General features: G+C 52.9%; 1 protein-coding gene and 1 long non-coding RNA gene across 3 annotated transcripts; one reads left to right on the forward strand and one right to left on the reverse strand.

Moving 5' to 3' along the window:
- Window positions 1-99: 99 nt before the first annotated feature.
- VRK3 (VRK serine/threonine kinase 3) lies at window positions 100-8,790 on the reverse strand. The gene is made up of 12 exons (XM_032704286.1): window positions 8,672-8,790; window positions 8,282-8,595; window positions 6,778-6,830; window positions 5,030-5,096; window positions 4,245-4,329; window positions 3,684-3,786; window positions 3,235-3,327; window positions 2,931-3,063; window positions 2,059-2,179; window positions 1,728-1,786; window positions 975-1,123; window positions 100-416 (listed from the first exon to the last, which is right to left on the reverse strand). The coding sequence occupies exons 1-11, from the start codon at window positions 8,788-8,790 to the stop codon at window positions 975-977; spliced, it is 1,296 nt and encodes a 431-aa protein (XP_032560177.1). The 3' UTR covers window positions 100-416.
- A 163-nt stretch (window positions 8,791-8,953) lies between these two features.
- On the forward strand, window positions 8,954-12,294 carry LOC116794904. 2 transcript variants are annotated; one of them, XR_004359917.1, is made up of 3 exons: window positions 8,954-9,117; window positions 10,386-10,475; window positions 12,057-12,294. It is a non-coding gene; the product is annotated as an uncharacterized LOC116794904 (long non-coding RNA). The 2 variants fall into 2 exon arrangements; XR_004359916.1 differs by lacking the exon at window positions 8,954-9,117 and having other exon boundaries at window positions 9,721-10,475.
- The last annotated feature ends 2,509 nt before the right edge of the window (window positions 12,295-14,803 follow it).

The following is a 14,803-nucleotide window of genomic DNA, read 5'->3' on the forward strand; positions in this document are numbered from 1 at the left end:
AGGTTATGTACATGAATAGCACAAGGAGCTTAAACCACCCTCACAACCCTACAGCAGCCCCAGAAAGGCCTTGAATATACCAAATAACCAGCAGCAGCCTTGGGTGCTTGTCCACAACATTTATTACAAAACTATGTTCTGCCACTCCAGTTAAAAAAAGTCCCTGATTTAATTTCCCTGCTCCCCGTGGTTCCATTGCAATTCTCCAGCTACTGCTTCCCCTGACCTGCCAGGCAGGAGTGTCTTCACATTAACTTGGTACAGCAGCACCTCAAACTTCAGCACTGGGTCACATTAAAATGGGAAGAAAGCACTGAAAAAAAACCTCTCATTCTAAAACTGGTAAAAGTTAAATATCTGTGGCAAAGGCCTCACTGCAGAAAGCTCTGAACTCTTCCTGTGCAAGTTCTCTTGATCTGAAAGAAAAAAGAGAAGGGGAAGATTAATCAGTTCAACTCCTTCCAGGAACAGGGAATGGGGTGATGAGGAGCTGGCTCTGTGTTCCTGCTGCTGAATGCTTGGCCTTGCCTGATGGAGCCCTGGGCTAAAACCAGGTCTGGATCTGTACCAAGCCTCACTCTTGGACGTGCCTCATGTCTAAAGCAGCACCTGGGCTTGAGAGCCACCACTGTCTCAGGGCTGAGGCACTAAAACCAGAGCTACACTCTGCTTTCTGAAAGGGGAAAGCAGAAGCTACAGCCCAGAGCCTCAGTTCTCTAAAAAAAAACTACCAGATTGCATGAGCCTGCATTTTGTTATCACCTCCACAGCCCTTTGCTTTATTAACCCTTGTTCTATTCCTTCAATTTCAAGTATTTCCAGAAAAAATTGAGGAAACACAGGCTAAGCCTGGCTCAATGTGTCAGGAGGAGCAGGTCTGTGTCACCTGGAGAGATGTCACAGAGGCTGCTCTGTCCTCAGGCACAGGGAGCAGGTACCAGCTCTGTGCTGCCATCTCAGCTCCTGGCACTCACCTAGGGCACCACTGGGATATCCACAGGGTCATAGGCTGAAGATTTCATCTTTTCCAGTGGCTTCTTGAAGAGCTGCCGTAGGGCCTCATAGTCAGGCTTCTCCTCATACTCCAGAGACATCACCTGCTCCAGGTATCTCTGCAGGGTCTCTGCAAAGCAAGGGCTGTCACACCTGGAGCAGCACAGCAACTCCAGCCACCTCTGCTCGCCCTGCAGCTCCTCCACCCACCCTGGGCAGCTGCACAGAGAGGAAAACCAAACCAAGGCTAACACGAAGCTCAAAGACAGAATCATAGAATTAGAGAATAAAATAGAATCACAAGAGAGTTTGGGTTGGAAGGAACCTTAAAGCTCATCCAGTCCCACCCCTGCCATGGGCAGGGACACCTTCCTCTAGACCTCCAAGCCCCATCCTACCTGGCCTTGGACACTTCAGGGATGGGGCAGCCACAGCTTCTCTGGGCAAGAGGGAAATGACCTCTAGCCCCAAATACTGCATTTTTAAACCCACCAGAACACCTGTCCCTTCAGCAAGGTTCATGAAACGGATCATGGGAGGCAGCCCTCCTTGTTTTGCTGTGCAGAAAACAAGGGATTTGTTCCCAGCCTGCCAACCAGTCCCTGCAATGCTTGGTCATCATCACCACCAGAAGCCACCCTGGACCTCCAGCCCATCACAAGACAAGGTTCTGGCCTCAGGTACAGTCAGTCCTCCTTCCCTAAGTCCCACTGCCACCGAGAGCAAGCCCGTACCTGGAATGGCCCTGTGCCCGAAGCACAGTCGGAGAAGGCATTTCACATCCTTTCTGTACCTGCAATGGCACAGATGCTGTCACGTGAGAAGCAGGGGAGCAGCCACCTGAGCACCTGGCTTTGGCAAAGGGACAAAAAACCCAAACAGGCTGAATTCAGATGGCCGTGTCCTGAATGGAGCAGAACCTGGGGTTCATCAAACACCTTGGGCCAGGCTCAGCCTTGGGATTTACCCCATCCCAACAGTGTACTGGGACTGAGGGATTTCAGTCACAAAACCTCCCTCTCTGCTTTCTGCTGATTTCCCAAAGGAGTAGATGATTTCTCCTACCTTTCCTTCTGCTCCACTACAGTTTCTACTCTGTCCAGCACATTAGACCAAGGCAAAAAGCCACAGAGCCATTTTACAAGACAGTAGCTCAGAGATTCCAAGTCACTCCGGCGAGATGGTCCTGATGGGAAGAGACGTTCACATGTCACTCATGAAGGGGCAGAAGTAAAAAGAAATCCAAGTGCTCCATTAGGATGTGCTCTGGCACATCAATACTTCTGTGAGCCTGCTAACTCCTACAGATGAGGAATCACCTCCCAGCCTCTGCAGGAAGATTTGCTGAGCACTGGGAGAGAGCAGTCACATCCCAACCAGGAGAGGGACCGGCTAATTTGGAGCGGGCTGCCCAGGGCACTGGTGGAGTCCCCATGCCTGGAGCGATTTAAAAGCCACGTGGATGTGGCACTTGGGGACATGGGTGGCCTTGGCAGTGCTGGGTTTACAGTTGGACACAATGCTCTTAAAGGTCTTTTCCAACCACACTGACTTTGGGATTTAAATGCCTTTCCAGCTTTCATTGCTTCAAGGTCAGAGCAGAGCCTGCTGCAAATCTGTTTTGGGCAGGATCCAGCCTGGCTTGTAACAGATCCCTGCTAAGCCAGCACAAAGGGCCCTGTTCTCTATTCCTCACACGCCTGTAGCAGCCAAGGCTCCAGATGGAGCAGGAACATCCCTGCTGCAGTCACTGAGTGACCTGGAGAGGCACAGCAGCCCAGAGAGAGGCAGGAGTGAAGAGCCCAAATTGGAAGCTGGTTCCTGGCACGTATGAAGGCCTAGAAAGCAGCAGTGACAGGAATGCCAGTGGGGAGCCCCAGCTCCAGGGAGCACTGCCACAGGAACAGCTCCAGCATGTGCCAGGAACCCAGACCCACCTGCACCTTTGTGGCTGTCCAGGCTGATGAACTCCAGGGTGCCCTCGTGAGGGGTCCTGCTGCCCTCCCGCCGAGCCACGTGCTTCCCGCCGGGGCAGTACCGGAATGCGAAGCCATAGCCCGCCAGGGTCACCTGCGGGACAGCAACAGCTCCCCCTGAGCGGCTGCGGGGTCACTCTGCTCAGTGCAGCCCCCAGTCCTGCACCACAGAGCCTGCCTGAGCACTGCACACACTGCTCTGCTGCCCTGCCCTGTCCCGTTTCCCAAGCCCACCTCCGCTGCCAGCCCTGCTCCTGCTCCCTACCTGTGTGAGGTCTGCTGGGTTCAGGTAGATGTTCTCAGCAGTGATGTCCCCATGCACGTACTCATTCTCATGGATGTATTCCAGGCAGTCTAGCTGAGAATAAACAGAGGGGAGCCTATCAGACCCATGCAGGCTCCTGCAGCACTCTGGCTATCAGTGAGCTGGGCCCTCCTCAGCTCCCCACAGCCATGTGGAGGAGCACTAAAAGCACCATCTCACAGCCTTTAAGTTCAAAGGTCAGGTTTCTCTCACTCTCCTTATCCCAAATTCCTTCAAGGTGATGCAACACTAAAAAGATGATACTCAAATTTACAAGGGGCTTGAGAGATGCTACTTAGAGATCCCAGCCAAGCCCCTGGAGCAGCTTTAAAACATCTCTGAAAGATCTGGAAGGAAGTTACAGGTCTTTTCTGAAAAAGTCTCTCAGGAAGAACTGGCTCTCCACATACCAGCCGGACTGCAATCTGAAACGCTGCCTTCTCCCTCAGCAGATTCAAGCCATCACTCAGTACCGACTGAAGAGTTCGCCCCAAGTCAGAGAACACCAAAAACCTACAAGAGAAAAGGGTTTTGCACATGGCAACACCTTCTTGCTTTGGAAACCCTGCAACAGACACTTGTCCAGCAATCCACTAGATCCCACTTTAACTCCAAGTTGACCTGGCCAAACACTTTCGTGATTTTTGATAAGAGAAAACTTCTTACAGAGGAGACAGATGTGCTGGTCTTGTGTTGCAGATACACAGCCTGAGTCTCCTCTTTGTGTTAAGTGTAAAGGACCAAAATAAAGTGTCCCCTGGCTTGAGGGGCAGCAGGAGCAAAAGCCATGGTTTCACCAGCCACACAAGGACCGAAGGAAACAGGACAATGAGGCAAAACATTCAATAAATTATACAGGAGCAGTGCATAAGGTCAAGAGCCCAGTGGACAAGAACAAAAGGACTAACAGACAGCAAGGGGAGGAGAGGGAAAGCTCACAAAGATGGCCCAAGAGCTCACAGTCCCCTCACCTGTAGCTGTCTCCATGCAGTCCAAAGCCAATGCAATTGGGAATTCCCAGCAAAGGCACAGAGTGCCACTTCTTCCACTTCTCCACTGCATAGGGAGAGAAAAAGACACAAGGCAGCATAAGCTGCTGAGGAGCTCCAGGAGGAAAGAGCTCAGAGACCTCTGAAGGTCTGCTCTGCCCTGGGCAGCTGGAAGTCTCTCTCATCCTGATTCTGGCCCCAAAATTCCAGCCTGATGTGTGGAGGTATTGGCATGTCAATGTGCACAGCACTTCAGGCATGAATGGAACTGCACAGCAAGAATGGGATCCCTCCCATCCCAGGGAGGATAGTGGGAATAGCAGAGCAGGCTAAGGAGTTGCCACAGGGCTAGGGAAAAGAAGGAGAGAGGAGGAAGAGGGGGATGGAGAAGCAGATTTTTACACCCACATTCTCTGGGCAGCTTTGCTCTTGCTCAGGTTTTGGTGACATTGGAGTCAGTACCAGAGAGCATCTGACAGAAATGCCCATGGAAGGGGCACAGGAGAGAGGGGGAGCCAAGGTGGGTGAGGCTGCAAGGCAGGACATCTCCCAGGGACATCAAGACAGAGTGGGTAGAGCTAGAAAGCTTCAAAATGCCAGTACTGCAGTGTCCTACAGCACACACTGCTGGGAGAGCTGGCTCTTGGCTGAACTCCTCAGCACTGACTGAGCAGGGAATGAGTTTATCCTGTCCTGGCCTTCTGAGAGACTCTGAGAGAGAGGGATGCCAGTTGTCCTTAGTCCTTGCCTTCCCGAGAAGCACCAACCTGTGCCTGCTTTGGCAGCTCGCTGGAAGAAATTCTGTTCATTGTATATCCTCCCATCTTTGGCATCCTAAAGGGAACAGGAAGGAGGAGCATTATTTCAGCCACACACATCCTGCTGGAAAGGGCAACTTGGGCAAGATTGCTACAGGACCTCCACTAACTGTTTTAAAGAGAGCAGTGTCCCCCCTAAAAAAATTAGCAGAGCTCAGGTGCTTTGGTTCACTCTTCAATGCTGCCCCTAACAACCACCTAAACTCTGAGCATCAGCACAGAACAGGGGAGTGGCTGTCTCAGGTGAGGCCTTTCCAGCAGTGCCGTTTACAGCTGCCCGTGGGTGAAGGACAGCCAGGCACTGCAGCCCATCTGGCAGCCTGGAGTGAGCTCTAGTCCCAAAGCTGTTACATTAAAGGGAGCTAGAGGTGACCTTCTAGTCACAGCAGGGATGAGGGCATTTCTGCAAACAGGCAAAACTCAACAGAGAGCTGTAACATTTCAGTCTAGCTGTCAGAAAATGAGACAACTTAAAATGTCTGTATCTGTGATATTTAAGATATCGGTGCCATTGAGTGATCTCAAATGCACATAGTTTACATTCAGTATGCCTGTGTTTGCCTATACACATGTAGATATTCCACACAAACTGACTCAGGACAGCTGCTATCATGCACAGGAAGAAGCAGCAGAGTTATATTCTAGCTGGTTTGATACCAAACTGGAGGATCAGCAGGCTCCAGACAACACAGAGACCATGTCCCAGAGGATATTTCACTCTGCACCTTGCCTGGTGAGCCCATGTGAGCCTTAAAATGCTCTCCTGTGCCTTAGCACACTCCACAGTGCTCTGCAACCATAAGGGCTGGGCTGTGGCATCAGCAGACTACCAAGCAAAATGCCAAAAGACATCAAAAAGTGCAAAACAGAGGAGTTGGGAACGCTGCCTACAGAAGTGATTACAGTTTCCCAGCTAGCGGTTCTAGTTTTGTGGCACTTAGCTGTCTTTTCTCATCAACACTGTATTTCTCCTCCATCCTCTTACATGTCTCCTCTGACAAAAGGCAGAGTGATTATTGAAGTGCCTGCAAGAGCCTCACACACCATCCATCAGCACCGGCCCTCCCACAGACCAGCAAAGCCCAAGAGCCACAGCAGACAAGGAAACAGTCTTTCTGCTCTGGTTTGTGAGCTACTGAAAATCAATCCCGAATTTCCACCACAAAACAGCTATTTCTGGAAATGACACACTCCTGGAGAACCCAAGGTATTGACAAGCGCCTGGAGAGCTGGCTCAGAACTCCGACTATAATTCCTGTTTGATTTAAAAGTGTGCTCTGGCCTTATGGAGTGTCTCCACGCTGGCTTGTCAGCACAGCACCAAGTTCCAACCTCTCCAGTCTCCCCAGACCTCAGCCATACAGGAGAAAAGTTGGTCTGACATGCCTGAATCAAGATCTTCACCTCACACCACCCAATTCAGTTCTGGAGGTTACTGAGCCTGGGAGACCAAGGCAGCAACTTGCTGTGATTAAGGCTTTTATTTTAATCCTCATTTCTATTTCCTTAATATCTTTAGTGGAAGGGCCAACCTGTACTGAACTCCAAGCACAGCACCCTCAGGAGGTTATATCCATCCCTAAGCTGGAAGGGGCCTGTGTGACCACTCCCTCTGAATTCTTGGGACACTCCCAGCCAAACAGGTCAGGACACAGTACTCTATGCACTATTCCTTACCCAAACAGATCAAAACTCACAAGTTTGAGGGAGTAGCTTTGCTTTTGAGGGCAGGTTCCAGATGCTGACTGCGCTGTGGAAGGATGGAACAGATGTGGTTACAGGAGCACAGAAAAGAGGTTCTGCATCATTAAATGCAGCCTGTGCAGCTGGATTTACTCATCCTCTGCTTCTTTCACTCGGGCTTTGCAAAGCATCCTCTGTGACAGTGCCTTCCCAGATCACTACAAAATCATTCTTACCTTGCTCCAGGAGTCAGCACCCTGACATGCTGCGAGTGCAGTTCTGCTTAAGTCACAGAAGCATCTGGGCATGGCTACAGTAGTGGGGGGCTTTGACGGGTATGTAAGGAACAGATCATTAGTGGAATCTCAAAGGTACCCCCAAATTCATTTGCTGAGCATTCCCTCCAGCTCACTCTGTGATAAGAGATGCCAAAGTCCCTCTGCTCTGTATGGATGTTAGAGTTGTATGTGGCCTTGTTTCTCCAAAAGGATTTGCACCCATGACTTGGCCTCGGGGCAGTTCCTCTTCTGTTCTTAGACCAAGTGCTATACACAGGTCACCCAAAATTTGTATCTATAAAAGCACCCTCCACTACTGATTTTCACTTTTATCACATCTTTTTAAAAACACAGATGGATGCTCAGACTTTGTTATGCAACAGCTTAAGTAATGAAAAAGAAAGTAAAGCCAAATATCAGGTAAAACTTGGTCATGGACAAAACTCTCCCTGTACAGTTTCCAAGTCAACAACAGAGAATAAGATCAAAAACTCCCCTTCAGAAGTTTACAACTAGACTGGAGAGAAAGGATCAGCAGTCACTACATGGCTGAGTAGCAGTCCACATGATATAACTGCTTTCTTTTAGTCCCCAAAATAGGCTACAGAATACAGAACTGACATTTAGTGGATACTGACACCACCTACAACACAGAACTCTCGCACAGCGCTGCTGGCAATTAGGTTTTGGACCTAAAAAAACAGAAAGAGGAAGCATGGCCCCTAATGACAGGCATTTCCTCATAACAGAGCAGCCAGGCCTCGGCTCAATCTTGTTATCAGTGGCAGAATCACTGACGGTGGATGCCCAGCGAGAGAATGGCATGAAGCTGTGTCAGGGCAGGGTCAGGTTGGATCTCAGGCAAAGGTTCTTCCCCCAGAGGGTGGTTGGGCACTGACCAGGCTCCCCAGGGCAGTGGGCACAGCCCCAAGGCTGCCAGAGCTCCAGGAGGGTTTGGACAACGCTCTCAGGGACAGGGTGGGATTGTTGGGGTGTCTGTGCAGGGCCGGAGTTGGACTGGATGATCCTTGTGGGTCACTTCCCACTCGGGATATTCCGTGAATGCCGGCCCCTGTCGGCCCGTGGATCACTGCCAGCCCGGCAGACACTCAGTGTCACCCCAGTGCCACCCCCTCTACGGTTCTGGGGGTTTAGGGACGTCTCGACAGCCCCCCCCGAACCCACAGCCGGGGACAGGCCCCCCCTCACCGCCCCCGTCCCTCCCCGGGCCCCACAGCACCTTCGTACACCAGCCCGCAGCCGCCCTGCTCCAGCAGCCGCCGCAGCCGCCAGCGCCGCCCGCCCTGGTCCGCCAGCACCGTGTCCGCGGGGAGCGGCGCGGCCGGGCCGGGCCGGGGCTTGCGGGGCGAGCGGGGCCCGGGCCGGGCCGCCCGCGGGGAGGGGACGGCGGGGCTGGAGGCCGGCGGCGGGGTCGGCGGGGCGGGCTCGGCGCGCTCCTCCTCGGGCAGCTCGGGCAGCCTCCCGCCGCAGGCCGGGCAGAAACGGAACGCGGGCTCCACGGCGCGCCCGCACTGCGGGCAGAACCGGCTGGGCCTGCGGGACACTGACAGCGTTACCGCCCGCCCCGCGCCCGCCGCCGCCCCGCGCCCGCCGCCGCCGCGCTACGCACCTCGGGGAGCCGCCGACCGGCCCCGCCCGCGGCCGCTCCGGGGTCGGGATTCGTGTCGGGGTCAGTGTCCCGGCCCCCGGCCCGCGCCGACCGCGGACCCGCCGCCCCCGCCCCGACATGGCCCGGGCCCGCCCGCCGCGCCAACAACCGCGCATGCGCCGGGAGAGGCCCGGCTCTGGGGGGGGCACCGGGCTGTGAGGGGATATTGGGGGGTGAGGGGACACCGGGGGGTGGGGGGATATTGGGGTGTGAGGGGACACTGGGGAGTGGGGCGATATTGGGGTGTGAGGGAACACCAAGGCTCTGAGGGGACACCGGGGTGTGAGGGGTTAACGGGGTGTGAGGTGACACCAAGGCTCTGAGGGGTCACTGAGGTGTGAGGGGACTCCAAGCTTTCATGGGACACTGGGGCTGTCAGGGGACATCGTGGCTCTGAGGGGACATGGGTGCTGTGAAGGCATACCTGGGGCTTTTTGGGGACATCAGGGCTCTGAGGGGACACCAGGCTTTGAGGGGACACAGGACTCTGAAGGTCCTCTGGGAGGGCACTGGGGCTCTGAGGGGGCACGGGGGGCTGTGCGGGGGCTGTGAGGGGACAGGGCTCTGAGGGTGCTCTGAGGGGACATGGGAGGCTCTGAGGGGACTCTGGGGCTGTGAAGGGACTCTGGTGCTCACAGCGGTCCCGTGGCCCGTGGGCTCTCCCTGCCGGGCTGGGCAGGTCAGGCCACCCTGGGCCGGAGCTGGGGAAGGAGCCTCAGGGGTCCCCTCCAGCCATGCCCCCAGCACTGCCTTCCAGGCTCTATGTTTGCTCCCTACTTCAGAAAAAACACCAGAAAGCTGCTTAGAAACGGCCTTGGGACTGTGGGACAGGAGCTCACAGGTTAATGAGTGTGGGAGTTAATGTGTGGCACAGGGCTGGGATGAGTACCTGTATTCAGTGTTTGCTTCTGCGTATCCCATCCCCTGGGTACATTCTACACCTATAAACCTCAATCAGGCACCAATGTACTTCCATAAAAGAGGTCTTAAACCTTTCCCTTCAGGTGGGCTGAGGCCAGGGTTTGCCTGGGGAAGGTGCCAGGCCCCTGAGCCCCCAGGGCAAGGGGCAGCAGGGGGCAGTGGGGACCTGGAGTTTCCTGTCCCACAGAACACCTCATGTGGAACAAGGTTGTTTTTCAAAGCCTGTCCCAGTGAGCCATGAACACCACAGCCTGGGCTGTGAGCAGGAGGCAGAGGGGATCTGGAAGGAAATTCGTACCATGAGGAGCTGAGTGGAGCAGCCGCTCCCACCAAAGCTCAGCGGGAAGCAGGAGTGAGCAGCAGTGGAAGGCAGCATGAAATAACCCCTGGGGTGTGACCCCCTGACTGAGCTCACCATAGAGCTTCAGGGCTTGGAAGAGGTGTCTCCAGACCAGGTGTCCTGCACAGACCTTATCCGGCTGGTTGCCCCTTCCCAACTGCTCCCAGTTGTTTTCCTAACATTCACTAAGCACACAGAAAAGTCCCAGGAAAGACACAAGTCTGCCAAATGACTCTGGGAAGCTTAGCTCGTGTTCAAGTTGGTTTCTGCAGCCTGTTTCTTGGATTTTTTTGAACCAACTGAACACTGTCAGGAGCAACAGGACAGGCTGGAGGGGTTCTCCCATTCCTCCCCACCACATGCATTGGGACACTGTGCTCCACAGTCACTATTTTCTTTCCTCTGGCATTGCAGGTGGCAACAGGGCTATGCTGAACTGCCTCACTTCACTGCCACGCCCCTGCACAACCTCTTCAGTTCCAGTAATTCCCACATCCCATGCAGGTATAGATGCAATTCCTTTGTTAACCAAAGCACCCCCTCAGAATTTTGACAGAAAAGAAAGGGCCCTTCATCACACCAGTTTGAATTTTTCTCTACAGGTTGGTGGGTGGTGTTTTGTCTTTCCCTAATTCTTGAACAAAGATCATTGTCCCAAAGCTCTCTGCGGTGACCAGTGGCTCAGCTGGGAATGCCTTGGTCCAGCAGATTTATTAACCCTTTTTAACTTTTCAAAGCTGTTAATTCATGATCATGGCTCTATAATTTCGTTGGTGGTTGCCTAGGGAACAGTGATCACGACTTGATTACATTCAATTTGGGCAGAGAAGAATCCATTCAGTAAACAGAAATATAGCATGCTTTAAAAAGTCAAACGCCATAAAGACAAGAAAAACTGAGAAAAAGCAGTGATGGGGAAAGGCAGGTAGAAAATTGTAGTAAAAGGCAATTCCTTAGGATTTATTTCAAGAGTCACCAAGCCAACACCAGAGAAGAGAAACCCCCACCTTACTTCAGTGGTGAATTGAAACTAATAATTAGCAATAAAGAAGAAAGCCATAACAAATGGATGAAAAGGGAAATAATTAACAATTTTCTCTATTTCATAACTGGTAATTTGCATCAGCAGGGTGAGCTAGGTGCCTGCAATCACTCTGTAGGGAATTGTGTCCCTGGCATTGCACCTCCCAGCTTGTCTCAGCAGGAATTTGCTCCCTCATTCCTGCCTCGGGCATTGAAAACCAGCCTGGATTTTGGCTGCAAAGGGGTCGGGTTCCTGGAGAGCAGGATGAAGCAGATCCCAAGGTCAAACTTTAGTGCCTTGAATCTTCAGGCTCTCAAATCCATGGGTAAGCGTGTGAGCTTTAACCCTTTGGTGTCCCAAAGGGCTGTCAGGGGATGCAGGAATGGGGGAGGAAGTGGGGAGCTCCTGAGGCTGGTCCTGGGGCCAGTCCCAGGCTCTGGCCCCTGGGGAAGTGCCATGGGATGGGGGTAAGACCAGGGTGGGGAGATCTGGGCCTGATCAAAGGCTGAGTCAGAGCCAGCAACAGAGATTTGTTCTTGTCCTCCTCAGCCAGGAGTGGCCTGGGAGCATCCTGGACTTCCCACAGCCCCAGCAAACCTCTGTGTGTTCCCTTGTTCCCTCTGGATCCATTTCCATGCTGGATCCCCACAGCAGAGACAGCCTCCCACAGCGTGCTCATGCACCGTTGGGAAGTGCTTCCTGTTGGTCTGAGCCAGCTCCAGCCCTGTGCTGTTCCTCAAGGCTTTGCTCTAGGGAATGAAAATACTCTTCCCTTTGTTTCCCCCTCAGTGACCCCTTGCAGGTCTCTTCTCTGCTAGGCTGTGACATGCACCCAGCCTGTCCCCCACTGTTAATACACCTTACTGTCCTGAAGAGCTTTAGGAGAGAGATTTTGTTCAATTTGCAAAAATTACTGTTTATATTTGATCTGATCCACCATTATTTACATATTCCATGTTGTTCTAGCAAGAATTCCCTCCTCCAAGCCTTGCTGGATGTTGCCTCAGCACTGCATGTTCTTTCATACATGTTCTAATGCCATATTTTCTTCCATCTTCCAGCATATCTGACAGGTACCAAAGCCAGGTTTAAGAGTCCACTGTTTCCTGGATCCTTTGGAGCCCTTCCTAGGGCTGGCCTGACCTGGCCTTTGCCACCTCTCCTCTGGTTTGGGAAGGTCAGGGACCTGCTGCCTATGTCTTGCTGCAGGGTCTGCCCTGAGCACGTGCCAGCCCAGTAGTTTTTCAGCAGAATTCCCACTTCTGATGTGTTTGCAAAATACTCTGCTGTTAATTCTTATGTAGTAAGCGAATTACACTCAAAATATATTTTCGTCTCAGTTAATGCTGTTTTTAGCTTGTGGGGAACTTGCATCTTTTGCTGTTTTCCTGGTTTGAAATAGATAACGCTAGTTTTTGCAGAATTTTTATTTTATTCCATTTTAGTTTTACTACTTATTTGTGTTTTGACTACCTTGCTTTCCTGTTAAACCATCCTCCTGCTGATTCACCATGGTATTTATTGCATTAGGATCTGTTTTGTAGGAGCCACACATCCACACAGGCTAGACAGTGTCTCCCTGTTTTTTGCAAGTATTTTCCTCTGTATTTCATTGAGTCACAGAACACCAACCTGATTTGGGTTGGAGGGGACCTCAAAGTTCATCTTGTTCCACCCCCTGCCACAGGCAGGGACACCTTCCACTAGCCCACGTGAATCCAAGCCCCGTCCAACCTGGCCCTGGACACTTCCAGGGATGGGGCAGCCACAGCTTCTCTGGGCAACCTGTGCCAGGGCCTCCCCACCCTCACAAAGATATACCTCTGGATGATTCCCCACACCACTGCCTACTCACCTCACCCACCACCCTTCACTGAACCCTTCTATGATGGTCTCATATCAAGGGCTGATACCCCAGGTCTGTTGTCCTTCAGCCAGGGCTCATTTTTCCTGGAGATGCTCTCTCTATCTCCAAAGTTTCTCCAGTTTATTTCTAAGCCAAAATCCAATCCCCATAGGCAGCAACCTGCCTGTCCTCACTGAGCAGCAGCACTGCCTGCCCTGCTCCAGCTTCCTCTGCATCAGTGGGCTAGGGGAATTTTTAACTCTCTCTTGGTCTTGGAAGAGGGAAACATAAATCTCTTTAGGAACATACCCACCTCCCTGTGACCTTTTTGTGCTGAGAGTGGTCTCAGAGAACCACAGAATATCCTGAGTTGGAAGGGACTCATTGAGTCCATCTCCTGGTCTGTGTTGCTGTGCCCTGCAGGAAAGTGCAGGTGGCTGGGGTGGCAACAAAGATCCCGATCTCCTCCTGCAGGAGTTCCCTTGGTGCCAGCTCAGTTATGTCTCCCTTATCTCACTCCTGGCTTCCCAGCACAGTGCCAACAGCCCCTTGGATTTAAGTGCTGGCAGAGATCTTTGAGCTTGACAGAGGGCCCAAAGCTGCCAGTTCTTCAACGTCTTAATGAAACAAGGCTGTTACTTTGCACTTACCCACCTCTTGGATCCTGAAATGAAGTGATGCCACTTGGGCAGCCATGCTACAGTCCTGGAGAGGCCTCCGGAGCCTTTCAGCTCCAAATTACCAGTTTCAATCCACCAGCTGCAAGAGGTCCTGGCTGTTGGCACGCCCCTGAGAAGTGGCCCTAGGGACACCAGATGCCTCTGCAGGAACAAGTGAGCAGCCCTTGGGTAGTGCAGGCAGAGCCTGCCTGTGTGTCCCAGGCCATGCTGCTTCCTCAGTTCCATCCACCACCACTCCAACCACAGTGGGATGCTCTGGCACAGCAACAGTGGTAGCAGAAGTTTCCAGCCACATCTCCTCCATCCTGGTGGTGCACCAGGGCCTGTCAAGGGCACTGAGCTCTGTGACCCCCAACAACGGCACGGGGCAGAGCAGGGACATCCTGAAGAGCTTCCTCACGCGTCATCCTTTCCAATCCATGGAAATGTTCCTTTGTCTGAGCAGTGCAAGGGGAGTCTGTTTTCCTACACATCTTCCCAGCAATTTCAGAGCAAAGTGACACACCAGGAGACTCTGCCACAACCTGGCAGCCTAGGCTGGGGGACTGCAGGCTGGCATGCCTTGAGAGACAAGGGAAGAGGGAATCCGCCCCTGGGGGAAGGGAGCCCAAGAAATCTGGTCCTTGGCCTGTCTGGGGTAGTAGAGGGTGCTGGATCTGTTCCCCTACTTTCATCAGAACTGCCATCCTGGCATTTCCCTCCTGGGTTACGCTGCTTAAGGGTAGAAAATGCCAGTCCCAGGATTGCACCACCCAGCACTGCAGCAATGTTAGAGTGGGAAGAAACTAGCAGAAGATGGGAAATGCTCTCAGCAGAAGTCTGTGTGTTTGTCCCTGACCTGCAGCTCATGGGACATGATGTCCATGGAAACCCTCTCTGCATGTCCCCAAGCCAGCAGCTGCCCTGGAGGAAGGTGCCACTGGGCATCAGGGGCTGTGTACCCAGCTCACACTCCCTCCTCCCTCACAGGGAGCAGCAGGAGGCTGGGATGGAGGGCAAGGAGCAACCCAGAGGTGGTGGCACAAGGCTAGTAGCGAACCCCAGCCAAAATGCTTACCCAGATACTACCCAGGATGGCAGGGCCATGGGGAGGGCAGAGGAACTGAAGGAGGAATTGTTTAGCAAAGTTCCTCTTCTCAACATCTGTATGCAGCTGCTGGCTGAGAGATGAGGAGCCAGTGCACCTTGTGCTGGGTCCATGCTGGCATGGCTGCCCTGGGGACTTACCAGCACATCCCCCACAGCACCTCTGCCAACCTGGCCTGCATCTTGGGTGTCTTGT

This window comes from Chiroxiphia lanceolata, chromosome 16 (assembly GCF_009829145.1).
Source record: "Chiroxiphia lanceolata isolate bChiLan1 chromosome 16, bChiLan1.pri, whole genome shotgun sequence".
NCBI classification, from domain to species: Eukaryota; Metazoa; Chordata; class Aves; order Passeriformes; family Pipridae; genus Chiroxiphia; species Chiroxiphia lanceolata.